At 43.4% G+C, this 27,758-nt stretch overlaps 2 protein-coding genes across 6 annotated transcripts in view; both read right to left on the bottom strand.

The window, feature by feature from the left end:
* The window catches only part of LRMDA (leucine rich melanocyte differentiation associated), a 1,290,642-nt gene extending 1,267,521 nt beyond the window's left edge, over positions 1 to 23,121 (bottom strand). Inside the window, exons 1-2 of one of the 2 annotated variants that reach the window (XM_064269070.1) lie at positions 5,820 to 23,121; positions 4,245 to 4,403 (exon numbers count right to left, since the gene is read on the bottom strand). The gene's annotated coding sequence lies outside the window, so the exon portion shown is untranslated. The remainder of the gene's footprint in view (positions 1 to 4,244; positions 4,404 to 5,819) is intronic. The other variant, XM_064269074.1, reaches the window with a different exon arrangement.
* LOC135227856 (leucine-rich melanocyte differentiation-associated protein-like) overlaps positions 1 to 27,758 on the bottom strand; it is a 464,639-nt gene that overhangs the window by 430,602 nt on the left and 6,279 nt on the right. For all 4 annotated transcript variants that reach the window (XR_010318035.1, XM_064269080.1, XM_064269081.1 and 1 more), the window contains exon 2: positions 23,653 to 23,753. Coding sequence is in view for 3 of the 4 variants with exons in the window: in XM_064269080.1 (XP_064125150.1) it covers positions 23,653 to 23,753 (101 nt within the window). In the remaining variant the exon portion in view is untranslated. The remainder of the gene's footprint in view (positions 1 to 23,652; positions 23,754 to 27,758) is intronic.

Below are 27,758 nucleotides of genomic sequence, written 5' to 3'. Positions count from 1 at the left end.
CATCGATAAAGAACAGTGACGAATCTGTGAAACATTTCATAACATGGAGGAACCTGGAAGGCATTATGCTGAGCGAAATGAGTCAGAGGCAAAAGGACAAATATTGTATAAGACCACTATTATAAGATCTTGAGAAATAGTAAAAACTGAGAAGAACACATACTTTTGTGGTTACGAAGGGGGGAGGGAGGGAGAGGGTTTTTTATTGATCAATCAGTAGATAAGAACTGCTTCGGGTGAAGGGAAAGACAACACTCAATACATGGAAGGTCAGCTCAATTGGACTGGACCAAAAGCAAAGAAGTTTCCGGGATAAAATGAATGCTTCAAAGGTCAGTGGAGCAAGGGCGGGGGTTTGGGGACCATGGTTTAAGGGGACTTCTAAGTCAATTGGCAAAATAATTCTATTATGAAAACATTCTGCATCCCACTTTGAAATGTGGCGTCTGGGGTCTTAAATGCTAACAAGCAGCCATCTAAGATGCATCAATTGGTCTCAACCCACCTGGAGCAAAGGAGAATGAAGAACACCCAGGTCACACGACAACTAAGAGCCCAAGAGACAGAAAGGGCCACATGAACCAGAGACCTACATCATCCTGAGACCAGAAGAACTAGTTGGTGCCCGGCCACAATCGATGACTGACCTGACAGGGAGCACAACAGAGAACTCCTGAGGGAGCGGGAGATCAGTGGGATGCAGATCCCAAATTCTCATAAAAAGACCATACTTAATGGTCTGACTGAGACTAGAGGAATCCCGGCAGCCATGCTCCCCAGACCTTCTGTTGGCACAGGACAGGAACCATCCCCGAAGACAACTCATCAGACATGAAAGGGACTGGACAGTGGGTGGGAGAGAGATGCTGATGAAGAGTCAGCTAATTATATCAGGTGGACACTTGAGACTGTGTTGGCATCTCCTGTCTGGAGGGGGGATGGGAGGATAGAGAGATAGGAAGCTGGCAAAATTGTCACGAAAGGAGAGACTGGAAGGGCTGACTCATTAGGGGGAGAGCAAGTGGGAGTACGGAGTAAGATGTATGTAAACTTATATGTGACAGACTGACTGGATTTGTAAACGTTCACTTGAAGCTCAATAAAAGTTAATAAAAAAAAAAAAAAGGAGAAAAAAGAAAAAATCCAACTTACCAATTTTCCTTTTATGGGTTATGCTGTGGCATCTAAAAATCTTTGCCAAGCCCAAGGTCACAAAGATCTTCTTTTATGTTTTCTTCTAAAAATTTTATAGTTTTAGGCTTTACGCTTAGGTCTATGCCTCATTTTGATTTATTTTTCGTACACAGTACAATGACAGAGCGCTCAAAAATCTTGTTTTATGGGTCATTATTTTGTCTATTTGTTATTAATTTTGAATTTTACTCGATTTTAGTCAGCAAACGTATGTGCTCATTTTTTGTTAATCTTGTGTATTTCAAAATAATATATATTTTCTATTTGAGTGTAAAAGTACGAATTAGATCAACTTTGCTAGTTGGCTATTTAAATCCTTCATATATTTTCATTTATTTGACCTACTGTCTTCTGAAGTAGGTAGGGCTAATGCCTTCCATTGATTATAGATTTCCTAACTTTTCCTTACATTTCTCTTAGTTTTAACTTTATATAGTTCAGGACCATGTAGTTAAATATATGTAAAGGTTCGTGATTATTCAATTATCTTAGTATTTCAGTATGAAATCTCTTCATCCTACTTAATGTTTTTTCCTTGTAATTCCGTTTCATTTGATACTAATATTACCCCAAGTACTTTCTTTTCATTGGCACTTTATTAGAGTATAGAAAACCTGGTGGCATAGTGGTTAAGAGCTATGGCTACTAACCAAAAGGTCAGCAGTTTGAATTCACCATGCGCTCCTTGGAAACCCCATGGGGCAGTTCTGCTCTGTCCTATTGGGTTGCTATGAGTTGGAATCGACTTGACAGCAACAGGTTTTGGTCCGGCCTGGTCCACTCCGGTCCAGTCCGGTCTGGTCTGGTTTGGTTTTATCAGAGTATCTTTTCCATCCCTTTATTTTCAAACTTACTGCATCTTTTTTGATTTAGAACTGTTTCTCATCTAGGATCATCATGGTTAAGAGCTCAGGCTGCTAACCAAAAATCGGCAGTTCAAATCCACCAGCTGCCCCTTGGAAACCCTATAGGGCAGTTCTACTCTGTCCTAGAGGGTCACTATCAGTCAGGAATCAACTCGACGGCAACAGGTTTGATTTATGGTTTCTTGTAGCTGAGTGTGTTATAATTGTTTTTATGCAACCCATATTATAAAATGGGAATTTAATCCATTTACATTTGTTACGATTACTGATGTACATATACATGTTTTCTATGTATCATAACATTTTATTGGTTGCTTTATTTTGTTATTTTTTATTTCTTGCGTTTTGCTGAATTTATCAAATATTATTTTCTTTATTATAGTGTACATTCTTTTTAAAAAATTCACTAAGAAGTTCTCATTGAAAAAATCCACATAACACAGAAAAAGCAAAAATTGTACTTGATCCCAGTGAATTATCACTCCCTTCCCTAAATAAAAAATTCCTTAAAATTTATTATATTAACTGAATATGTAACCTTTCAGATCATTTAAAATATGAATTTACATACATATCATCCTAAAAAAAAAAAAGAGGAAAAATGGAAAGGCTTATGTCAAGATGCTCAAGATTATTCTTCCTGTTGAGCCCTAATTTGACCCTTCATTTCCTACAGTGAAGAAGAAAATTCCAAACCTAGATACTCCACGTGGGAGATGGAGAGAAGGTTGAATAGGGACATCATGGGAAGACTTTTTTCTTAATGACCTTTGATCCAATAATTTTACCCTTTGTAAAATTATTTTGATGAAACATCGGACAGTGAAACAGTGATTTATAGGCAAAGATGTTCATCCCAGCATTTCTTATTAACACCAAAAAGTGGAAAATGATATATATGTTAATCAATAAAGGAATGAATAAATTAAGGTACACCTATGTGAAAAAATGGAGTCCATGGGTAATGTAAACGGTTAACACACTAGGCTGCTAACAGAAAGGCTGATGGTTCGAATCCACCCAGAGGTACATGGGAAGAAAGCCTTGGTGATCTACTTCCAAAAAAAGTCAGCCATTGAAAACCCTACCAAGCACAGTTCTACACTGACACGCACGGGGTCGCCGTGACAGTTCTACACTGACACGCACGGGGTCGCCGTGACAGTTCTACACTGACACACATAGGGTCGCCATGAACTGGAACTGACTCGACTGCAACTTTTTTATGTGGAAAAAATATTACATAATCACTAAAAAATTACATTATCCAAGAAAACGAATGACCTGATATAACATTAAGAGAAAAAATCAGATACAAGATTTTATATACAGCCTGATACTAATTTTATAAAAATTTACACATACTCAAGAGTTAATAGTGGTTTATTGTTCAGTGGTAAGATTATGGGTTACTTTTATTTCTCTCTGTATATTTTTCTGAATTTATAAAATTTTTGAGTAATTTAATTACTTTTATAAGCAGAAAAAAGAAGAAGTATGAAAAATCAATTTTAAAAATAAAAGTTTCTGTGGCCAAACTTTCTGTTCTCTGGCACTCAGCTACCATTTGTGCTGTCTGGGCCTCGATTCTCTCGGTTAAAATAAAGCATCAGGCTAGTGTTATCTCAAACTGTGTTCCATGGAGCCCTAGGATACCACAAAGGGCTTCAGAGTTTCTGCAAATGACTTATTTGCGTTTAATTTTTAATTAACCATTTTTTTAATGTAATTTAATAGCAGTATGCACTCTCAAATGCGTTATACACCAAAGTTCAACACACTAGAGGATATATACATATTATCTTCTGCCGCCAAGTTAGCTCATTTTGTGCAGATCTCAAAATGGCTTTGTTCCAGAATATCCTGAAATTGCAAGGTAAACTTTAAGGAAGATAACTGTTACCATTTGCAACTACCTACCTGAGTGAACTCAGCATTCATATATTGCATACTCAAAACCAAATACGTGAATAATCTAAATGCAAGGATCGGTATAAAACTGCAAGCTGTTTCCAGTCTCAGTATCAAATTCACTGTTCACCTGAGTAGCCTCATTGCTTTTGCTTACTCACATAAAAATAAAAACATTTCTACTACATAATGGACTTTCTATATCAACTTTTGTTTGACAAGGATTCTGCTGATAGAAAAATAACTGAAAACCACTGGATTAAATCAACCTACCTCTAAGGTTCCTTCCGCCAGCAGTGTGTGGTTCCAAGAAGCACAGTTCATGGGTATCACAGGAGTAGAGCATTGTGGTGAAGGGGTAGGCTGAGTCCTGGCTTTGACACACACTATGTTTCATTAGGCAAGTTCCTTGATCAATCTAAGTCTCAGTTTCTGTAAAAAGGGGATTAAAGACCTCATAGAGTTGTTGTGAGGGTTCAACATGATAACATGGTAAGCACTGAATAACTGCTGTTGTTAGCTGCCATCAAGTTGTCCAGATTCACGGCAACACCATGCACAAAGGAATGAAACGCTGCCCAGTCCTGTGCCATCCCCACGATCGGCTGCAGATTGGACCATTGTTGTCCATAGCATTTTCACTGGCTGATTTTTGGAAGCAGTCACCAGGCCTTTCTTCCCAGTCTGCCTTAGTCTAGAAGTTCCACTGAAATCTGTTCAGCTTCATAGCAACACATACCCCTCCCCCGACAGACAGATGGTGGCTGCACAAGGGTGCATTGTCTGAGACCTGAATGCAGGTCTCCTGTATGGAAGATGAGAATGCTACCACTGAGCCACAATGCCTCTTCCAGATTAGGCAGTGTCTTCCAACAGGAACACATACCATGTACATAACGCTGTGCTGTGCTCTTCTGAAAACGTAGTTGTTATCCCATCCTGGAAAGCTCACATTCCAATGGGAGACAGAGTTACTGCAAAGGCCAGGGCATTCACAAAACCAGTAACATGGATACTCTCCCAGGGGAGAATGGCACCCCTACGTGCAGCTCTTCCAGAAACACTACAGCATGGAGGAGTGATTATAGATGCAATTTCTGAAAGATGACATTTCAAGTCTTGGCTCTTCTCCTTCTGAAGGAGAGCAGGGCCAGCCCACAGGGCCTTGCTGGGTGCTCAGCTTGCTCATGGCAGGAGTCATGGAAGAACTGCATTAACCATGACCCTCTTAACAGCATAATTGCCACATATACATGTCAAGGCCGACACACAGGCCCTGTTCAGCCTGGGAACGGGTTGCCCTCCATCAGCCAGAGGTTGATTATTTCCCCCACAAGCCTGTCATTCCAGGCAAGAGGTTTGAGAGGGAGAACCCATGCCTCCCCCAAGTCCACAGTAGGCTGGCCTCCCAACAAAACTCTGGCTTAGCCAGTTTCCCTCCCAGAATACATCCCTACACACGCTCCACACAGCAGGGCAGCTTATGTCTGCATGCTTGAGTAGCAGCTTACCCTATGCCCCATTTTCTCTCCTCCTGGGCTCCCACAAACCCCTGAGGACACACAGATCAGGGTCTTACAATCTTCACCCAGGACAAATCCAGGCCCAAAGCCTTACATCGTGCACGCTGTTAACCCAGCCCAGAAATCTTGACCCAGAGAAGCAAATCCTGCTTTCCCTTCAGGGTGCGGCCCAAGTCCCAATCTTTTCATGAGTTTCCTTTGAAGAAGTCCTCCCTTCTGAGAACCTCTCAGGCATGAGAACCTATACTATACTCCTGGCACCTGACTGGACTCTGCTGCCCTGTGGGTATCTCAGTACACCTGCCTGCAAACCACCGAGGCTCACCTGCATCAATTCACCTGTTCTGCCTGGTTGGATGGGACTCTTCCTTTCCACATGTGACTCTCCAAAACTGCTCAATTATCCAACGAGAACAAGCAAGCTTCCTAGAGAGAAGACAGAGTAACTGTCCTCCCCGTCAGAACCACAGAGTTCCCAACATCATCCACTTGTAGAATTTGACGATGGCCCCATATTGTTCTCCAATAATTTCACCTGTACTGGTCTTATCTTCACATGGAGCACGTATGCTTTCTCAAGGGGAAAATACAACATCTGTAAGTTCCAGGTGCTGGGGAAACTAGTATGCGCTGAATATTTACATACCCATAGCAAACAGGACCAAACCAAACCCACTGCCATTGGGTCGATTCCGACTCATAGTGACCCCAAAGGGTTTCCAAGACTGTAAATCTTTATGGTAGCAGACCGCCACATCTCTCTCCTGCAGAGCCGCTAGTGGCTGCAAACTGCCAACCTTGCAGTTGGCAGTCAATCGCTTTAACCACTGTGCCATCAGGGCTCCTGTAATAAACAGGAGCAGACCAGCAAATACCAAAGATCCAAGTCCTTGGCCCTTGAGGTTGACTCTAGATGGCTTTAGGGGAATCGTGCTATCCTGGTCAGTCTCCACCCTATGCTGAAGATTAACCTATTATCCAGAGGGGTCATGGCTATACACCCATTAAAAAGTCAATGAAGAAAGACCACTTTGATAGGGTGGGATCCAGTTGCACAGGGCAGCTAGAAAGACCACTGGTCTTTCCAAACTCCACTCTTTATCTTTAGTAAGGGAGATATTCTCTGTAACCCTGCTGGCTCCCTCCAAAATGTCACCCCAGACCTGACTTCTACCCACCAGCAAAAGAGGAAGAAGGTAAGAAAAGTCTTAAAGTGTATGGTTAAAGTTATCCCTATAGTCATTCTTCCTGGGCTTCATGGTCATGGGTGGAAAGAAAGGCAGGGCTCCCCAGAGGGAAGAAAATAGACAAAATAACCTTGCAGAGTCACTTCCACGCTCCATTTTTCTACACCCCAGATCAGGCTGATTTTTCTCACCAAAGCCCAGCCTCACAGAACAGAATTCATGGTATTGGTATGCTATATCCGATTACAATGAGAAGTATGGTTAGCTTCTATGGTGTTAGCCCATTTCAGGCACCTGGAAAGGATTCACAACAGCCAACAGGACAGACCCAGGATTCAACCGTCTGCACAACTGAAGATGTCCTGCCCTTCCAGGTTCAATCATCCATGACCTGAATTACCTGCTGCTCTCAGGAGATGCCGAATCCTGAGGAAGCATGCTGCCCCACCAATGCACTCAGAAGGGGCAGAAAATACATCCTGAAAAGTAAGTCACTGAAATTAAACACCCAGTAGGCAATTTCAACAGACTCTCTTCAAGACTGACACATGAATAGGCAAGTGCCCACTCATCCAGCTTCTCAGAAAGGGGACAACGAAAGTTCTTAAGCTACTCCATCCCCTCACGTTCTGCTCCACGAAGCCCACAAATGCATGTTAATATTTCAATCAACAGAACTGGTGCTGAACAAATGTAAAAAGAAAAGAGAAGGAAGGAAGGAAAGCTACTAGAAGTTCTGAGGAATAAAGCATCTCAAAACTCACATAGTTCAACATCTGGAGTGGTATATGTCTAAGAGGGACAGAAAATAGTCTTGGAAAAATGGCATCTTTGCAAACAGCATTTTATTTGAAAAGAATACATCTAAATTATTCCCCACGCTATTATTTCTTTAGCAGTGTGGGGATAAGGCAAAGCCAGCCCCAATTAGCACAACTTCAATTTAGAAATAAAAATGAAAAGAAGCTTCCTTTGCCATCACCCCTACTCCCCTCAACTCACATCCACTATACATCTGAGTACCTTTCAGCAGAAAAGATAAACAGTGTGAAAAACAGCATCTAGGTAGAGATTACAGACAATGACAAAACTACTACAAATGCCAGATTTTGACAGTGGTCAACAGCAAAAGAGTTTTTCTTCATGCATATTCATTCATTCTCTCACATGTGCACACACACAAAGCAGGATGTCCTCTGTGGAGGTATACTACAAAAAAAAAAAAAAAGGAATTATCCTTTTTGGTAAACAAAGGTATACATATAAATCACCCAATTTCTCTTTGACTCCTATCAAACTAAACCAAGCAGAGCTTCCAGGTACCATTTTTCCCCCTCCAAAGAAAGCCCTTTCCCCTCAGAAGGTCCAGACTATTGACTAAAATAATCTGAGACTTCATCAGAAACACCATTATGCCTATAAAATTATTTAATTTAAGTGGTTCCTTGTATATAAATATTTCATCTCAGAAACTGATTTCCAAAGGAATTGCATGGGAAGGATGACCACAGAAGCACTGTCCAAGCCCTGCTGCCATACCATCTCTATAGCAGGAAAACTGCTGTATCTAACTCCCCTCGTGTCCCGCTAGAAATGTACCCGATGGACTCTTCAGGGAGAAAAGCTAAATAAAAGGCTCTGAAACAAATTTTTGTTTGCTAAACTGCTGCATTTTCAGGGGGAATGACCTGATCTGTTGGTAGGGTTGAGAATGGATGCTGGATGTAATTAAAAAAAAAAGTGTCATGTCCTGAAAACTTTGAATTTTAACCCTGGGTAAGATGAGGGCAAGATTTTAAGCATCTCATGAGTAAAAAGGTTCTGGCCACCACCTCCACCCTGCGTCAAGAGGCAAAGACAGAAAAAAAAAAAAAAAAAAAACCTTGTTTCTAGAAGTTGTGAGAAAACGCAGGGCTACAATGCTGGGACAAGTCCCAAGGCGTGCACAGGTTCTCCCTCCACAGCGTGAACAGCAGTCAGGTTGAAAAGGGTGAACAAAGAAGAGAGACGCGCGGTAAACACCGTTAGCCACGGCTCCAGGCGGCACAGTATGAACCAGCTCCAACAAATGGGCACTGAGCCTCCAACAGAAACTTTGCAGGTGGCCTCAGAAGTGTCACAGCCCAGGACCTCAGGCAGCCCTGAAGTGTGGCAAGTCTGGGGACGTGTGCAGGGGGTCTAAGCCCTGTCCTGTCTAACAACACTGGTCCATCCTCTCCCTTCGGTCCCAAGGAAAGAAAGCATAACCAGACCAAGCGAGGCGGAACCGAGTAAACATGCCCACTTCTTAGCCAAGCCAGCAGCAGAGAACAGAACAAACTAGCATGCACACCGACCCTCCAAATGAACTAGCCAGCAAAGCACAACCTTGCTGACACAAACTGAGGACACACTACTCCCTTTCTCCTTCCACAAAAAAAAAAAAAAAAAAAACTTTCTTTTACCAAGAGCAATAGCTGAGAAGAAAAAATCTTAACTCCTCAAGACTTAGCGGAAGAGAAATCCTATCTTGCCTTAGCTGCAGCTTGATGTAGCTAAATTAACAGAATGTTCCCCTGGCATTTACATTCTCTCTCTTCCTTTCCTTTTTTTTCCCGTGGTACACAGAGCGGGGGTTGAAGTGTAATAAGTCAAAAGACAAAGCAACTTCAAAACAAAATCAGTTATTTGTAAACAATCCTTGTGGGGATTTTGCCTCCTCCCCCTCCCCTCACCCCAAGAAAAACAGCCCTGCCAGTTGTAATAGAAAGCCAAGTAAAGATAAATCAATTAGCTTGCTAATTTCTCCCTTCTCATTTATTTAGCTCTGCACTGTATTTGTCGTAATTGACTACAATTATGTTAATTACTAACTCCAGTATAATTACTATATTTATTGTCATTGAGCATGCTATGTACCCACAGCAAAGCTGGCATTTGTCGGGCATCAAGAAAGCAAACTGTCGAGAGGTGGCTTCTCGGCACACTGGCGGATGTGGCTTCGGCAAATGAAAGGGCAAAGAGAGATTTCATGCAATGTTAGTTTGAAAGCACCGGTTCATTAAGGATATTAATTTTCTGATAACTACACATTTAAGCATGACACACTAGTGCCGTATCTACAGGATTTCACAATTATTAATGCGTGACAGTTTCAAATGCTAAGTGAATCAATTAAACAGCAGCATTCACAATTTGAGAAGAGATAACTGCTTCATAACTACCTAAGACTACAATTTTCACATGACAAAAAAGAGCCATTGAGGCGCCTTCAAAACCTGACAGGTCAAGAAAGAAGTTTGAAACAAAAGCACCTTCCAGCCATCATCTTTCCTCTTTACTTGTCAGATCAACTTTGCTAGCGTCTCCCCAGAAACTGCGTCACATGCCAGCTGCCACAAGGTGATTTTTCATGTCTTGTCAAAGAAATCTTTTATTCTATTTGCTCTGCATTAACATGTTACATTTATTGATCAAGGGCCTGTTCGGCAGCCACAGCAGGGCACTGGAGCTCCCCATGCCTACGGGGCTTTGATGTCCCGGTGACATTCGAGCCCGAATAATGCACATACTAAATGGATTTAATACAGAAATGTGTTTGGGCCTGACAGTTACATTAATAACAACCCCTCACACTGATAAATATGCAATTGCTACTATTAAGAGTTACCCAATTATGGGGAAAATATTTCTCTACCTTATAAATAAATCCATCAAGGGAAAAAAAAAAAGTTTTAACAATGGTGCATTTTCCTAAAACACCTCCCCAGCTGCAGAAAAAAACAGGCCATGTGGGGGTTAACACCCCCTCTTTTGCCCTCCCAGCCAATTGTTTTTAATATGTCTTGCTTTATCTCAAGAATGGTTTGGGGATTTTTTTTTTTTTTTAAACTTCTTTTGTTGGTCTTCCTTGTTCTACCCGTCTCTTATTTCTCCAGGACCAGAGAAGAAGCAGACACCCACGAGACTGAAAACTGGGTTCTGTATAAACTCAGAGAGGGGCTTAGGGGAGGCGGTGCAAAGGTGGGGGGCACATAGCAGATCCCCATAATGATGGGTCTGAAAGAGCTGGGTTTTTTCCTTAAACTCCAAAAGAAACCTGAACATGTGTAGGCCTCTCTCTCATTTAAAGCCCTAAGTGACCTTGTGCTATGGCAGCGATTGGGGCGGGGGCGGGGGAGCGAAGGGGAAGAGAAAGCAGCTGGGATGGAAGAGACCTTTTATTAGGAAAGTCTCTGGGCCAGGGAGAATTTGTAGCTATTATATCCCTGCAATTAAACACAGACACCCAGCAAAAAGCATAATCGCTTCCCTTTCATCATGAAGGAACAGGAACAGCTGAAATCACCAACTCTGCCGTCCCCGAGGAGACAGAGGAAAGAGGCTTTTCAGACGGCGGGTGTGTGAGCCATGAGTTCATGCACACACACGTAAACACGCCCACACACCACCCCTTCCTTTCCCTTCAGACTCAAAACTCACGGTCGCAGTCATCTGCCTCAAGGCCTGTCCCACGGCTGAGACAGCAAACTGTTTGGCCACCACCGATGCTGCGCTATTCCTCCCAACAGCGACCTTTAGTCCAAGTCATGCCTCACAGCCCAAGAGGAGATGAAGCAGGATGGAACCCTCACCTCCAAGCCAACCCAGGCCTCGTGTCTGCCTCACCAAACTTTCCAAACCAGGAACGTCCTGGAGAAACACGAGGGAGGAGGGGATGGAACAGATAACGACTCCAGAGCCTTCTGGTTTGTGAACCTGGAGCTGCAGGATCCACCGTGACTCTGCTTCACTGACTTCCACAGGCACTTAGTGACTTAGGAAGAGAAACTTTACCCCGCACAAGGGAATACAGGCTTGGAAATGGCCACTCATCCTCTTGCCCGAAGAAAGTAACAATTCATACCATTAAAAAAAAAAAACTTGCTACCATTGATTCTGACTCATAGTGACCCTACAGGACAGAATAGAACTGCCCCATAGGGCTTCCAAGGAGCAGCTGGTGGATTTGAACTGCTGACCTTATGGTTAGCAGCCAAGCTCTTAACCGCTACACCACCAGGGCTCCCTGCCATAAGAAGTCGCTCAGAATAATGATAAACCTAAATCAGACCACCTGAGGCCACTGACCCCAGCTCTCCCATTTAACCACCTTGGTCACATTACTCCACCTCTCTGGGCTTCAGTTGCTTCACCTGTAAAATGTGGGTATAAGGAACATTCTCAAAATGCTGTTTAGAGAGCAAAATGATATAAAGTGCTCTGCCCAGCCTTGGCATGTAGTGAGGAAAAAAAAAAAAAAAAAACAGTTGCCATCAAGTTGATTCCGACTCTTGGCGACCCCATGTAGAACAGTCTCCGCAGGGTCTTCAATGGCTGATTTTTCAGAAGTAGATTGCCAGGTTTTTCTTCCAAGGCACCTCTGGGTGGACTTGAACATCCAACCTTTCTATTAGCAACGAAGCGCCTTAACTGCTTGTGCCACCTAGGGACTCCCTGGCATAGGGTATGTGCTCAGTAATGTTAGTTGATATTTTATTAATAAGAAAATAAACATGAGAACTGATAATCATTTGTTTAACTTCCTGACCCTGAGCCCTTTTGGAGAGTGGAGCCAGTCCACTCTACTTATTTGCAAGGCTACTTCATCATGAATCGTATCAAGAGAGACATTTACATAAAGGACTCCAGGGGTCTTCCTCAACAAGGTGCAGATGGCATGCAGAAGAGATGTGTTCTTTTTTGTCCAAATCTCTCCTGTGCCCTGCAAGACATTTAGCATCCCTGGCCTCACCCACTAGATGCCAGTAGAGCCCTCACCTCCAACACTGCAACAACAAAGCACTCCCTAGGGTGGCAGACTGTGTGACTGAGAACCCAGAGGTTCCATCCCATTGCCGTCAAGTCGATTCCAATTCATAGCGAGCCTACAGAACAGAGCGGAACTGCCCCATAGGGTTTCCAAGGAGCAGCTGGTGGATTCAAACTGCTGACCTTTTCATTAGCAGCTCAGCTCTTAACCACTATGCCACCAGGGCTCCAAACATAGGCTCCTTGGGTCCAGGCACCTTTGGGATTCAAATCCAGGATCTCCCAATTAGTAGACAGGCGTTTTAACCCAGAGGTCCAAAACCCACCAAACCCACTGCCGTCGAGTCGATTCCGACTCATAGCGACCCTATAGGACAGAGTAGAACTGCCCCATAGAGTTTCCAAGGAGCACCCGGCAGATATGAACTGCCAACCTCTTGGTTAGCAGCCATAGCACTTAACCACTACGCCACCAGGGTTTCCCCCGGAGGTTCAATGAGTAGAAAATCAGAGTTAAACTCTCCCGAGTTAAACTCTCCCCCAGATGGTCACTGCTTAGAACAGCCACCCTGCTCCTGTGCACAATGGTGTCCTCGGAACAAAAGCAAGACAGAGCTAACGGGTGGCGCAGAAGGGCCGAAGCTCCAAAACGTTCATGGAGAGACTTTACAAAAAAAGGAAAATAAAACGCCCAGAGTCTGGGGGAGGAAAATGGGTGAAGGGGGAAATAAAAGGCATTACTGAAAAGTCTAAAACTTTCTTATTCAAGAAGCAATACTTTAGAAAATACGGAGAAAATTTCTGTGAAAGCATTTTCTAATTCATGCTCCAAGTTATAGTGGTCGTCGGCATCTATGAGAAAGCTGAACCCCAGGAAAGCTCTTCAGCCCCTTTGACAACTCTCTCCGATCCCTCAGTAGTCCCCTGGCCCAGTATTACCAACGTGGCTCAGCAGCTTGTCTTGTCTGGCCAAAGGGTAGAAATCAGGAAAGCAAGTCAAGACATCATTGTGGGGGGAGAGGGGGACTTACCTGGTGCCTCAATGATCTTCCCTCCCTCATTTAGTTTAACTGTCCTTGGTTCCACAGCCACGGAGGTCACTCCAGTAAAGTGTTGTACAGAAAGGGAATCAACGTCTTCCTAGTGAGACATTAAACGTTACCTGCCAGGTGACTTTCCACTTCACCTTTTGACTGTGTGGCCTACTGGTAGCTGGAGACACAAGAATAGCCAATGATATCCTTGGAACAAAAAAAGATGTTTTTTATCCCACTGCCTCACTTAGACAGAACCCTGGTTCCAACGCACATGGACACTTGCCTTCTTGGAATCATGAAGGATTTATAAATGCCCTTAGAATGATACTTAAAATTCATGAACAGTTATCTTTCTAAAGCCTATCTTTCCTACCATCACCTCTTCCTCTCAATGCTTACTGACATGAGCTCTATTGCCACCCCTCCCCAGCATCAGTGTGCTCCCCCAAGTAAGACCACACATTTAGGGTTGGAAAACAAGTACGAATAAGGCTCCTGACGACAAAGATACTGTGTGATGAAGACATACTCCAACAGAACATGGCCTTTAAAAGCTGTTCTCCTAAGACTCTGAGTGGGGAATTTTCTCTTACCCAGTCCCACTAGAATATGAACAAAGCTATGTTTCTAACCGGCAAGGATGAAAACCACATATGGGATGAGTGGGTTTAGCCTATGGACTGTAGGGGGCAGATGGAAAACTAAGGTATTCGGATCAGTTAGGGTAAGCTAGGTTATGCTGTATTAACAAACAACTCCAAAATCTTACAACAAAGATGTATTTCTCATTCACAATCCATGTCCAACATGGATCAACAGAGGGTTCTCCTCATCTATAAGTCAGAGAGAGATAATCACAGCAGGGGGACAAGAAAATGGTAAATCACATACGGGCACCTAAAGTTTCTGCCTAAAAGAGGTTGGAAGAATGTGCAAACACACTGTGTGCTGGAAAGAGAAGAAATCCTGAATGTTTGTGAAGAGTCCCAGTGGCCACCAGAGAGTGAAATGTCCCCTATGAAGGGTCAAGCCTGAGCTCTTAGCCTCACTAGTACCCTGCTCATTCTAAGCGATAACAATCGTTCTGCTTATTATGTGCATATTATGTGCCAGGTAACCTGTGCAACGCTTTCCACACAGTTACACACTGAACATTTCTACGACTGGCCCAAAGTCAGTCAAACAACTAGTAGACTTAAAGCAGGATTTGAAGCCAGGGTAGTCTAACCTCAAAGTTTCAGTTATTTCCATTACACTGCCCATCTTCCCAACTGAGCAACAAGTCAACAAGCCCAGTTTTGCTTGCAGTTCATAATAGAGAAACAGGAAGTATTTTGTGTCTGTCCACCAGGAAACTCTAACAGCGGACAAAGTTATCCACCTCACTGCCTGCTGCCTCGGGTCGGGGGCAGGGAGGGCACCATTTCTTAACTGGAACTGCCCAAACTCCCTAGTTCTTCACTCCCATCCTTACCAAAGCCAGGGAAGCAACAAGCAAGCTTCCACCTTAGATACTGTCTCCCAAGCAAACACGTTCTTTCCTGTCCAGTGCATTTATCAGAGCGATGCTAAATAAGATGCAACTGCAAATAACTTAATTTTTTAAACATAAGCTTCCTGTTGCCATAGATGAATTAAGCCCTCTTGCTTTTACTGCCAGATTGACATATGTGTATTTATCACTGTTTGCCATGGGAGCTCTGCCCTGGCCACTGTGCTCAACATGCTAAGGTGGCAACCCACTCAAACCACTCAGGGTTCTTGTGGAAGAGAAATGGGGCCACCAGAGAGAACTGGCCCTTCCCCAACTAGAGGAGAGGGAAAACTGAAGGTGGAGCAACTCGTTCAAAAGCTCTCTTCAAGTTCAGCAAAGTATCAGGGTACAAGATAAACATACAAACATCAGTTGGCTTCCTCTATACCAACAAAAAGAACATCGAAGAGGAAATCACCAAATCAATACCATTTACAGTAGCCCCCAAGAAGATAAAATACTTAGGAATAAATCTTACCAGAGATGTAAAAGACTTATACAAAGAAAACTACAAAACACTACTGCAAGAAACCAAAAGAGACCTACATAACTGGAAAAACATACCTTGCTCATGGACAGGAAGATTTAACATAGTAAAAATGTCTATTCTACCAAAAGCCATCTATAGATACAATGCAATTCCAAGCCATATTGCAACGGCATTTTTTAATGAGATGGAGAAACAAATCGCCAACTTCATATGGAAGGGAAAGAGGCCCCAGATAAGTAAAGCATTACTGAAAAAGAAGAACAAAGTGGGAGGCCTCATTCTACCTGATTTTAGAACCTATTATACAGCCACAGTAGTCAAAACAGCCTGGTACTGGTACAGTAACAGATACATAGACCAACAGAACAAAATTGAGAATCCAGACATAAATCCATCCCCATATGAGCAGTTGATATGTGACAAAGGCCCAAAGTCAGTTACATGGTGAGAAGACAGTGTGTTTAACAAATGGTGCTGGCAGAACTGGATATCCATCTGCAAAAAATTGAAACAAGACCCATACTCCACACTGTGCACAAAAACCAACTCAAAATGGATCAAAGACCTAAATATAAAATCTAAAATGATAAAGATCATGGAAGAAAAAACAGGGACAACATTAGGAGCCCTAAGACATGCATAAACAGTATACAAAACATTACTAACAATGCAGAAGAGAAACTAGATAACTGGGAGCTCCTAAAAATCAAACACCTATGCTCATCCAAAGACTTCATCAAAAGAGGAAAAAGATTACCCAAACACTGGAAAAAGTTTTTAGATGTGACATTTCCGATCAGCGTCTGATCTCTAAACTCTACATGATACTGCAAAAACTCAACTACAAAAAGACAAATAACCCAATTAAAAATGGGCATAAGATATGAAAAGGCACTTCACTAAAGACGACATTCAGGTAGCTAACAGATACATGAGGAAATGCTCACAATCATTAGCCATTAGAGAAATGCAAATCAAAACTACAATGAGATTCCACCTCACTCCAACAAGGCTGGCATTAATCCAAAAAATACAAAATAATATATATTGGACCGGTTGTGGAGAGACTGGAACACTTCTACACTGGTAGTGGGAATGTAAAATGGTACAACCACTTTGGAAATCGATTTGGCACTTCCGTAAAAAGCTAGAAATAGAACTACCATACAATCCAGCAATCCCACTCCTTGGAATATATCCTAGAGAAATAAGAGCCTTTACACGAACAGATATCTGTACACCCATGTTTACTGCAGCACTGTTTACAACAGCAAAAAGATGGAAGCAACCAAGGTGCCCATAAATGGATGAAAGGACAAATTATGGTATACTCACACGATGGAATACTACGCATCAATAAAGAACAGAGATGAATCTGTGAAACATTTCATAACATGGAGGAATCTGGAAGGCATAATGCTGAGTGAAATTAGTCAGTTGCAAAAGGACAATGACTGTATGAGACTACTCATAAGAACTCAAAAAATAGTTTAAACAGAAGAAAATATTCTTTGATGGTTATAAGCATGGGGAGTGGGGGGGAGAGAGTTATTCACTAATTAGATAGTAGATAAGAACTCTTTTAGGTGAAGGGAAAGACAACACACGATACAGGAGAGGTCAGCACAACCGGACTAAGTCAAAAGCAATTTCCTAGATAAACTGAACGCTACGAAGGCCAGTGTAGCAGGGGTGGGGGTTTGGGGAACATGGTTTCAGGGGACATCTAAGTCAATTGGCATAACAGAATCTATTAAGAAAACAATCCACATCGCACTTCGGAGAGTGGCATCTGGGGTCTTACACGGTAGCAAGTGGCCATCTAAGATGCATCAATTGGTCTCAAGCCACCTGGACCAAAGGAGAATGAAGAACACCAAAGACACAAGGTAATTATGAGCCCAAGAGACAGAAGGGGCCACATAAACCAGAGACTACATCACCCTGAGACCTGAAGAACTAGATGGTGCCCAGCTACAAGCAATGACTGCCCTGACAGGGAACACAACAGAGAACCCCTGAGGGAGCAGGAGAACAGTGGGATGCAGACCCCAAATTCTTGTAAAAAGACCAGACTTAATGGTCTGAGACTAGAAGGACCCCAGTGGCCATGGTCCCCAGACCTTCTGTTAGCCCAAGACAGGAACTGTTCGCAAAGCGAACTGTTCAGACAGGGATTGGACTGGACTATGGGATAGTAAATGACACTGGTGAAGAATGAGCTTCTTGGATCAAGTAAACACACGCAACTATGTTGCCACCTCCTGTCTGGAGGGGAAATTAGAGGGTAGGGGGTCAGAGCTGGCCAAATGGACACCAAAAGAGAGTGGAGGGAAGGAGTGTGCTGTCTCATTAGGGGGAGAGCAATTAGGAGTATATAGCAAGGCGTATATAAATTTTTGTATTAGAGACTGACTTGATTTGTAAACTTTCACTTAAAACACATTAAAAAAAAAACCTCTTTTCACCTTGAGCAGATCAAGGAACCAGCATCAGCTAAGGGATATGTATCTTTACTAAACAGCAAAGTAAAGGTAAACTATTACACTCCAGAATAATCTCAAGCAGGAGTTTCGGACGATGGATTGTCAAGTACTCGTCTCGACAGTATCCAAAAAAACAAGGTCAGCTGCCACTGAGTTGACTACAACCCACAGCAACCCCCTGTGCGTTAGCACACAACTATGCTCGACAGAGTTTTCAACTGCTGGGTTTTCTTCTTTTTTCAGAAGTAGATCGCCAGGCCTTTCTTCCAAGGCACCTCTGGATGGACTTGACTCTCTAATCTTTCAGTTAGCTGCCAAGCATGTTAACCGTTTGCACCACCCAAGGACTTCATTGGTGATGTAAATGGGTATAACCCCTCTAGAAAGCAATCTGACATCAGTGTCAAAGCCCCTTGACAATTCCATCTCTAGGAATTGGTCTCAAGCAACTAATCAGAGACACACTCACCAATGAGTATTATGTGGTTACTCACAATAGTTATTTATAACAATAATAACCTGGAAACTACCTACGTACCCAACACTAAGTGAGTTAAGAAACTATTAAAAATTGTGATGCAGTGAAATATTTATTGTGATGGGAAAATGCTTCTAGCACAATGTGAACAACACACAACAAAATATATACAGTGCAGCATCATTTAAAAAAAATAGGCATTCTAAAAGACTGGGACAGCAATAAAATATTAACAATGATGATTTCTGGGTGGTAAGATTATCAGTGATTCGAGAGGAACAGGGTTTTCTTCATACCTTTGTGAGCTTTCAAAATTTTCTATATTTATTATTGCATTTATTATAAGAAAAAAATTGTTTAATTTCTTAAACAAAAGAAGAATGAAGAATTTCATGCAGTGTAGTGACTGGGCTTCATGAGCATTACCACATTGATGTCCAAAGGGTAAAACTTCACTTTCACTTGGATCCTCTCGGCTGTTACCTGATTAGTACCCTAACCACCCTGTGATGGTTAATTGCATGTGTCAACTTGGCTAGACTACAGTTCCCAGCAGTTTGGCCAAACACTACTAGTTGCTGCTCCATAACATGATCTAGTACAATGTAATCACCTTCCGTAATATAATCAAATGTAATCAATCAGTTGAAAAGGGGGTTTCTTTAGGGTGCATCCTGCCTCCCAGCTATGAACAAATATTTTGACAGAACTCTCTCTCTTCACTCTGTACTCTTTCCATCACCGGATCCAAAATCTTGGGACACAGCCTGCAGGAGTCTCCAGCCTGCCGCCTGACCTACAGATTTTGGACTTGCCAGCTCCCCACCACAATCATGTGAGTTAGCAAGAATTTCCAACCTGTCACCTGGCCTACAGATTTTGTGAGCCAATCTCTTGAAGTAAATCAATCAATCTCAGACTCTGTCTCACTGGTTCTGGACATCCTCTCTCCTCATTGCAGGGTGGATGGCAGGAGTCTTGCCCTGGGAAACATGTCCAGAGAGCTTGTTCCAGTTCACACCCTAGCTTACCTGGTTCCCATCTAAATCACAGCAGGAAGAATCACACATGGACTGAGAAGGGAGAGGAGAGGAATGCTTGAGTCTTTTAAGGGGAGCCAGAAATTTTACTTGAGCCTCTTTTCTTGCCTCCTTTTCCAACTTCCATTCTGACAGGGCACATGCTGGCTTCAGTGACTTTAATTCACACCAGGGCAGAGTCAGAGAAATGATACTGCCTGAATGTCCATGACCTCCATGGAGGGGTAGCCAGTTTACTAATACACCACCCAACTGAGGCAGGCGGTGGAGGGGGGTGGTTCGCCATAGTTAATGCAGTAGAGAAGACCGTGAGGGGTAGTGGGAAGAGAAATATATATATAGTGACACACAAAAGTTCAGAGTTTATAAATCCATAACTCCCCTTCCTCCCCAAAATGAACACGTCACCCGAGAAGAATCAACAGAATCATCACTTTTATGAATGAGACTAACAACAACGATGGTGTGTGGCTAAGAATGAACGGTAAGACAACGAAGAGGAAGGTTCCTAACACGAATGGTTTAACTGAAGCCTCGTGTCTCCCTTTGAACTAACATCTTAATCACACTTCTAATATTACAATCAGCAACTTAGTATTAACTTAGTTAACACTTGCTAGTGTTACTAAGTATTACTTCTTGTAATACCTAGTTATTACAAGAAGTAAATACAAATCTGGCCACATAAGAACACTTTCACACACATGCACATATATATGCACACGCACATACAACCACATGTTAGTACATGCATGGAATATCTCTGGAAGAATACACAATAAGTGAGTAATGACGGTTAGGAGTGCAAAAAGGAACTGGGAGGCTAAAGGACATAGGAGCAAAGGAGACTTTCTTCTCACTGTTCGTACTATTGTCCCTGCTGAAGCTTGTACCATGTGCATGCATTAACTACTCAAAATTGAATAAACAGAACCTTTGCCTAAAAACAATCTGTGGCCTGAAACAAACAGGTTGCAGCTGATTTTGTGACTTAGGGGAGTAGCAAAACTTGTTCGGGGGGTCGAGGGGTCCAGTTTGTTCCGCTTAGGGCAATACCGTGAAATTTGGGCATGAAAAGGAAGCCTGCAAAGATGTTCTAGAAAGGAGGGAGCAATTTTTCTCTAGATTATAAAGTGAGAAGAATTTTGTTTTTCTGAGGGCAGCTATGTAGAGAGGGTGAGTGACATGGAAAGAAAAGAAAGAGGCTGGGAGAAAAAAGTGCCCGGCCACACACAAGGAGCCTGACCCTAATGAGAACACCACCAGGGAGAAACTCTCTGTGGCGGGGAATATCCAAGAGATTTCCAGGAACAGTGCTTTTGCAAATTTGTCTCCTGCTCGGTGCTATTATTACCACCCCACCACCCCTCACTACACCTTGAACTGTCAGCAAAAATCTGTACTAGCTATAGCAACCTTATGTTGGGCTTCAGAGAACTGAAGAAGGGGTATCCGGAATGGGGCCAGGCAGGCTGCTGAGGGGAGGAGCAGAAAACCGAGCAGAGAGACAGTTGAGCAGGGAGTTGAGGTGAATCTCATGCGTGGTAGGCTGAGCAGGAGATATGCACCCTACGGAAACAGTAGGGGGACAGACTGGGAGAAACTTCTTACAGTATGTGAAATCAGGGCTCAAGACACTTCCTTTGAATAAGAGTATAAATTTATGATCCCTGAAGCCTAGACGAATTGGGTCATCTGTTACACACCCATTTATTTGGAAGGTAAATCCATTATTTCCTCTTTCCCTCTTCCAATTCTCTACCCCCTCCTACCTTTTAAAAGAGGAATTAGCTGAGAATCTAAAACGTCTTCGGTTTTGATCTCGTTGAGGACAAAGATAGAAGCTAATCCCTGAGAAGCCCGTATTTTCCTCTGACACCTAAGGGACACAGCAGTGTCTCCCCTAACCCACTAGTTAGGTAAATAAAGATCAAAGACGATCCAATCCTAAAACCACCCAAGTTAAGTCAGGACGGCTTTTCTCCATTCTTGTCTGTAACTCCCTCAATTTTAACCAAGTCCTAAACGTAAGCTCCTCCTGAACTCAGCCCTCACCCCTCCATCACTCATTCCTACCCCAAGCCAATTACACCCCAGTTGTAGGCCACACATGGACCACAACACAGATAAGAACAGGCTCCTGACCAAGTCCCACAGCTCCTCAAACTCAGCACTACAGAAACATCTCTCAACAAAGGAAAATAAAAGCCACTACTGCTCTCCCTCTGAATCCATTTTACCAACCTTCCTCTCACTAAATGTTCCTGCATCCACAACTCATTATTTCCCAAGATAAATCCTTGTAGATCAAGCCCCTCAGAGCCAAGAGCCTCTTTTCTCCATCTACTCCCCACCACACATAAGCCCCTCCCAAGGTCCGGCCCCTTCTCTGCCAAAGGGAGACAGAGCCCTGATGTTACAGAGGCAGCTCTGTTTCCTCAGAACTGACAGCCCGGTCCCATGACCCATGCCCACAGACGCACACCCTCCCAGGGCCCAGTGCTCCTCAAAACCACATCCTGGCTCCCAGCCATTCACAAGACAGCAGCCCCAAGGCACAGTGCCCCCAGCTCCTGGAGCCCACAGTCATGCTGCAAGAGTCCTTCCAATGCCCAGGCAGAGGAACCCTTTACCTGGAATCCAGGATGAGAAGCTATTTAAGGGACGTGCATGTCTCAGTCTAGGCTGTGAACGCTACCCTCTCCTTGGGGAGCCAAAAAAATTAAACCAAACCCATGCCATAAAGCCAATTCCAACTCATAGTGACCCTACAGGGCAGAGTAGAATTACTCCATTGGGTTTCCAGGTTGTAAATCTTTATGGAAGCAGACTGCCACATCTCTCTCCTGCAGAGCAAGCTGTAGGTTCGAACCACCGACCTTCTGGTTAACAGCCGAGAGCTCCATCCTTACTTTCTTTAGAGTCAGCACTTATTTATTTGGCTTCCTCTCATCCCTATCTATTGCTTTGCCACTTTTCGGTTCCCACAACTCCCCAGGTGCACACAAGTCTTTTGGGAGTCAGGGAGAGAACACACACAGTCCCTGCTCTCCCTTGGCTACATCCCTCTCAGCTGCCACTCCCTGGAGAAAACATACCTCAGCGATGCCTTGCTCCTGAGCACAGGTCTGAGAACTTCTGCTGGCTCAATTTAAACTTAAATCCCCCTCACTCTTTGGTGCTGTAATGGCCGGAGTTTTGTTCATTTTCCTTCAAATTCTTACTTCCCAAGTGTCCTGACTCAAGAGTTTGGGAGAGAAAAGACTTGAAAGCCTGGAAGCAGGAAAGCGCCTGAGCCCTGGAGAGGGATTCAGGCTCCTGGTCTCTTCTACCCTGACAGTTTGCTCCACTCACAGGCAGCACAGCTCTCAAGGAAGGCACTTAGGAGAAAAGCCCACCTGGAACCAGTGATACCTGCTTTCCCAATACGTCCTACTTCTATCTCCAAAGCCCCCAGACCAGTAGCAATTCATAACCCTTTTGGGAAGAAATGAAACAACTGGGTTCGCCATTAGAACAATATACCAGACCACACTTACCTTTTGCCAAGACTGGAACAGTTGTAGAGAATTTCCCTCCCTCCCACCCTATGCCAACAGTGTTTGAATTCCTTTGAAACACCATCTGGAAGAAATCATCATCACAAACACTTAAGGATCCAATTCATAACAAGGCAAAGAAAGAAAACACACACACACCCTACCTGTGACTTGGCAAATGCTTTGCAAGACAAAAATATCCAAAAAAGCATTACCTACACACTTCCTAAACACTCCTGGTGGTTCCATCTCACTCCTTGCCCAAGAGTATTCTGACTTGTCTGCACAGGTATCAGTAAGAAGGGAAAAGAACACGTGAAAATATAACAGCCCTCTCAGAGGAACTCATGGGAGATGGACGACGGACAAATTCTTGCTGCTTCTTCAGCTACACAAAAAGGCTAGTAATAATTTGAAGCAGAGTCAAACCTTCGGGGTGCAATTCCACGGGTCTCAGAGCCCTGAATGAAAGGACACCCTAAGCAGAGTTGGAACATTTTACCTTTATCTGTGGGCTCTTAAGTCCCCGGGGGACTGGCCTTCCAGGCCTGGCCCACTTTGCGCGAAGGTCACATACCTCAGGAGGTTAAAGCTCAGATCGAGCCTCTTCGCGAAATGTCCACAGTCTCTGCCGAGGTGCTCTGGGATCTCTCTGCAGTCCTGGCCTACGTAGGACACCTGGAAATGAAACGGAACAGAACCAATGTGGCAAACGGAAATCACCCAGCTGCTCACCACCCCGAGTCATTGATCCGATGATTGCTTCCGCAACTTTAAATGTACACTCCTTGCGCTCAAAGAGTCCACATTGGAGGCTGTTTACCTGATCAGATCAGCTTTAGGGGCTTCAGGGACTCCACCAACAGCTCCTCTGTCCTGGTACAGTTCACATGATGGAGACTAACCCCCAACACAACAGAAATTGGACTGAAATTGGCCGGATTCAGGTGTCCAAAAAAAAACCCATGTCAGAGCATGCTAATATAATCGTGGCAATCAGCCTCCCACTCAGGGGCCTTTCCTCCAGCTGCCCCTCTGGCTCTCCTTCTCCCTCTCCCTCACTGTCTCCAAACACCGCCCTCCCGCCCCCAGCCTCCTGTTATTCACATTACCTCATAAAAGACACAGCAGATGCAGTTACCAGCACTCAACCTGCAGGGTGCTGGAACAAATAGGGTTGGACAAGAAAACCTCCCCCAGCCGCCAATCCCATCCTGTTACCACTCTGTATAAAATGCCCTTAACACCCTGAACAAAGCTGTCCTGGAGGCAAGAGGGTGGCGATGTAAGCCCAGAGCTTCCAAGTGTCCCTTCTCCAGGGAAACTATTGCAATCAACTGCATCTACTTTCCAGAGGTTTTTCCTCAGACATTCTTTTATTTATTATTATAACGATAATTATCATGAAGTTCCTAGTACACCCAAATAGCAAGAGGCTGAACTGATTTGACCCCAGAACTTTTGACTGTGAGGTCAGTGGGCTTTTTCATTATCTCCAAACCAAAGCAAACCTATTGCCATCGAGTCAATTCCAACTCATGGCAACCCCATGTGTCACAAAGCAGAACTTCTCCATAGGGTTTTCTTGGCTGTAGTCTTTACAAAAGCAGATTGCTAGCACTGCTGGGTAAGTTCGAACCGCCAGCCTTTAGGTTAATAGTCAAGTGCTTAACGATTTGCACTACTCAGGGACCTCTCTCACTGTGCCAGCACACAGTTTTTGAAACCTGTTTTTATGGATAGCATGCTGTGGCAGGATTGGCCACTAATTCAAAAGCTGATAAAATAAACCTAGGGGTTGGAGGTTGCCAGTGGGCCATAATACATGATACTTCCTTAAAAGACACCCCTTCCCCCTTAGCAGAAATTCAGGCTTGTCACATGGCTGCAGCCTTGATCTTGTCACCCTACAAATCCCATTCTTCCATTCATACAGACAAGGATGCCTTGAAGTGAGTGTGAGACTTTACAGGGAGTTGTGTATTTCCTAACGGGGAACAAGAATGTGGTGGCTAAATCACGTCCTCAGATTAGGATGAAGCATAAAAAAATTATTAATATTCAATTGTTTTACAACTATAAAAATGGCACTCATATGGTTCAACACTGCACCTTGGCATCCTCAATCTTTCAAATCATGTCTCAACCCTCTTTTATTCAACGGAGACAAACTGCTGATATACAATACCCTGTATTCACTCTCCTTCAGTAATTTCATTCCAGGATGAGAGAACATGGGGGAGGGGGACAGAAAAACAGCTGACTCTAATAAAATAATTTTGATTCAGGAAGATACAGGCTAAAAAACAAAGGGCCTTAAGTGTAATTTAGCGAGCTCTCCTCTTTCTACGTGGAACCCATCTTTCTTCACAGTTCCTTGCATAATAAATAAAGTTCTGCTTCCAAACCAAGATGGAAATCATATGCCAAGGACAGACTGGGGATACAAATCCCCAATCATTTCAGGGATTAAGCTAAACTCTTCAATTAATCTGGAGACTTCAACTTCCCTCATGATATCCCTCAGATGTCCATCAATCAGCAGCTTCTTCTATATTCAGTTCACATTGACCCTCAAGCCCATGTGCTCACCAGAAAGCCCACACCTTTCACCCCTGCACACACCACCACATTGTACATATCACTGTCATTCAAGGCCTCTGTGATATAACAGACAGGCTGAGCTTTAGATGTAGAAACTGAGGTCATTCTTCATAGACTTACCAATGACTAAATCTACTGAGACCCTATTGTCAAAACAAGGAAACTGAGGCTCCAGAAGCCTGCCCATAATACAACTTCTTAGTGATGGGGCCAGGACCAAGTCCTGCACCACGGATGAGGATTTTACAAATCTCCACACGGATGTGGGTTTTCTTAATCAGCAGATGCCTATGATACATTGATCACCATGTTTTGGCTTCAAAATTAGTCCGCCTAGCTGAAAAGGCCAAGGGCTACCACATGGCACAAAGCTGAAGGCCTAAAAACAGTGTCAGAATCTGGGGAAAGACAGGGATATTTGCTCCCCTTTTTCTTCTACAGGATTCCTCTTCAGAGAAAACAGTAGCTCTCTCGCTCCATGGATCTGCTCCAGCAGTCTTGCGCTGGTCTCGTGGTTCTGCTGCTGCCATTTCTCTGATGCTGCTTCTCGCCATCTGGGCCATCACCAGCATAACAGCTCTCCTCATTTCCCTGAGTCCTCATCAGAATTGTCTGACATACATAATTCCACAAAAAGTCCTTCAAGGCAATCTTAAAACTTTTCCAGCTTCTATCCATTCACAGTTTCAAAACTGCTTCCACATTTTAGGTATTTGTTAGAGCAGCACCCAACTCCCAATACCAAATCCTGTCTTAGTTATTCAGTGCTGCTATAACAGAAATACCACAAGTAGATGGCTTCAACAAACAGAAGTTTATTCTCTCACAGTCCAGGAGGCTTGCTGTTGCTGTTAGGTGCCATCAACTCAATTCCGACTCATAACAACCCTATAGGACAGAGTAGAACTGCCCCATAGGGTTTCCAAGGAGTAGCTGGTGGATTGGAACTGCTGACCTTTTGGTTAGCAGCCAAGCTCTTAACCACTATGCCACCAGGGCTCCAGGGCTTTTAGTAGGCTAGAAGTTCAAATTCAGGGCATTAGCTCCAGGGGAAGGCTTTCTCTCTCTCTGCTGGCTCTGGAGGAAGGTCCTTGTCATCAATCCTTCCCTGGTTGAGGAGTTTCTCAGAGCAGGGACCCCGGGTCCAAAGGACATGCTATTCTCCTGGCTCCTGTTTCTTGTTGGTAGGAACTCTCCTTGTCTTTCTGCTCACTTCTCTCTTTTATATTTCAAAACAGACTGGCTTAAGACACAATATAACTTTGTAGATTGAATCCTGTCTTAACATAACTGCCAATAATCCCATCTCATTAGCATCATAAAGATAGAATTTACAACACATAAGAAAATCACATCAGATGACAAAATGGTAGACAATCACATAATACTGGGAATCATGGTCTTGTCAAATTGATACACATATTTTTAGGGGACACAATTCAATCCATAGTAAATCATAACCTCTTAGAGTCTCTGTTTCCTCTTCTGACAATAACTCCCTCCGAAAGTCTTAAAAACAATAATTTATTACATGCCTACAATGTGCCAAAAGGTCATTACATGTTATCTTATCAGTTCTCAAGAAATAGCCCCATGAGTCACATACTACCGTTGCTGTTGCTGTTCAGTGCTGTCCAGTCGGTTCCAACTCATACCAACTCTAAGCGTAACAAAACGAAACACTGCCCTATCCTGCACCATCCTTACTATCATTGTTATGCTTGAGCTCATTGTTTCAGCCACCATGTCAATCCACCTTGTTGGGGGTCTTCCTCTTTTCTGCTGACCCTGTACTTTGCCAAGCATGATGTCCTTCTCCAGGGACTGATCCTTTCTGACAACATGTCCAAAGTATGTAAGATGCAGTCTCGCCATCCATGCTTCTAAGGAGTATTCTGTTTGTACTTTTAAGACAGATTTGTTAGTTCTTTTGGCAGTTCATGGTACATTCAATATTCTTCGCCAATACCACAATTCAAAAGCATCAATTCTTCTTTGGTCTTCCTTATTCAGTGTCCAGCTTTCACATGCATATGATGTGACTGAAAATACCATGGCTTGGGTCAGGCCCACCGTACT

Source organism: Loxodonta africana, chromosome 16, assembly GCF_030014295.1.
Source record: "Loxodonta africana isolate mLoxAfr1 chromosome 16, mLoxAfr1.hap2, whole genome shotgun sequence".
Taxonomy (NCBI): Eukaryota; Metazoa; Chordata; class Mammalia; order Proboscidea; family Elephantidae; genus Loxodonta; species Loxodonta africana.
This window is presented reverse-complemented; position numbering and strand designations above follow the sequence as displayed.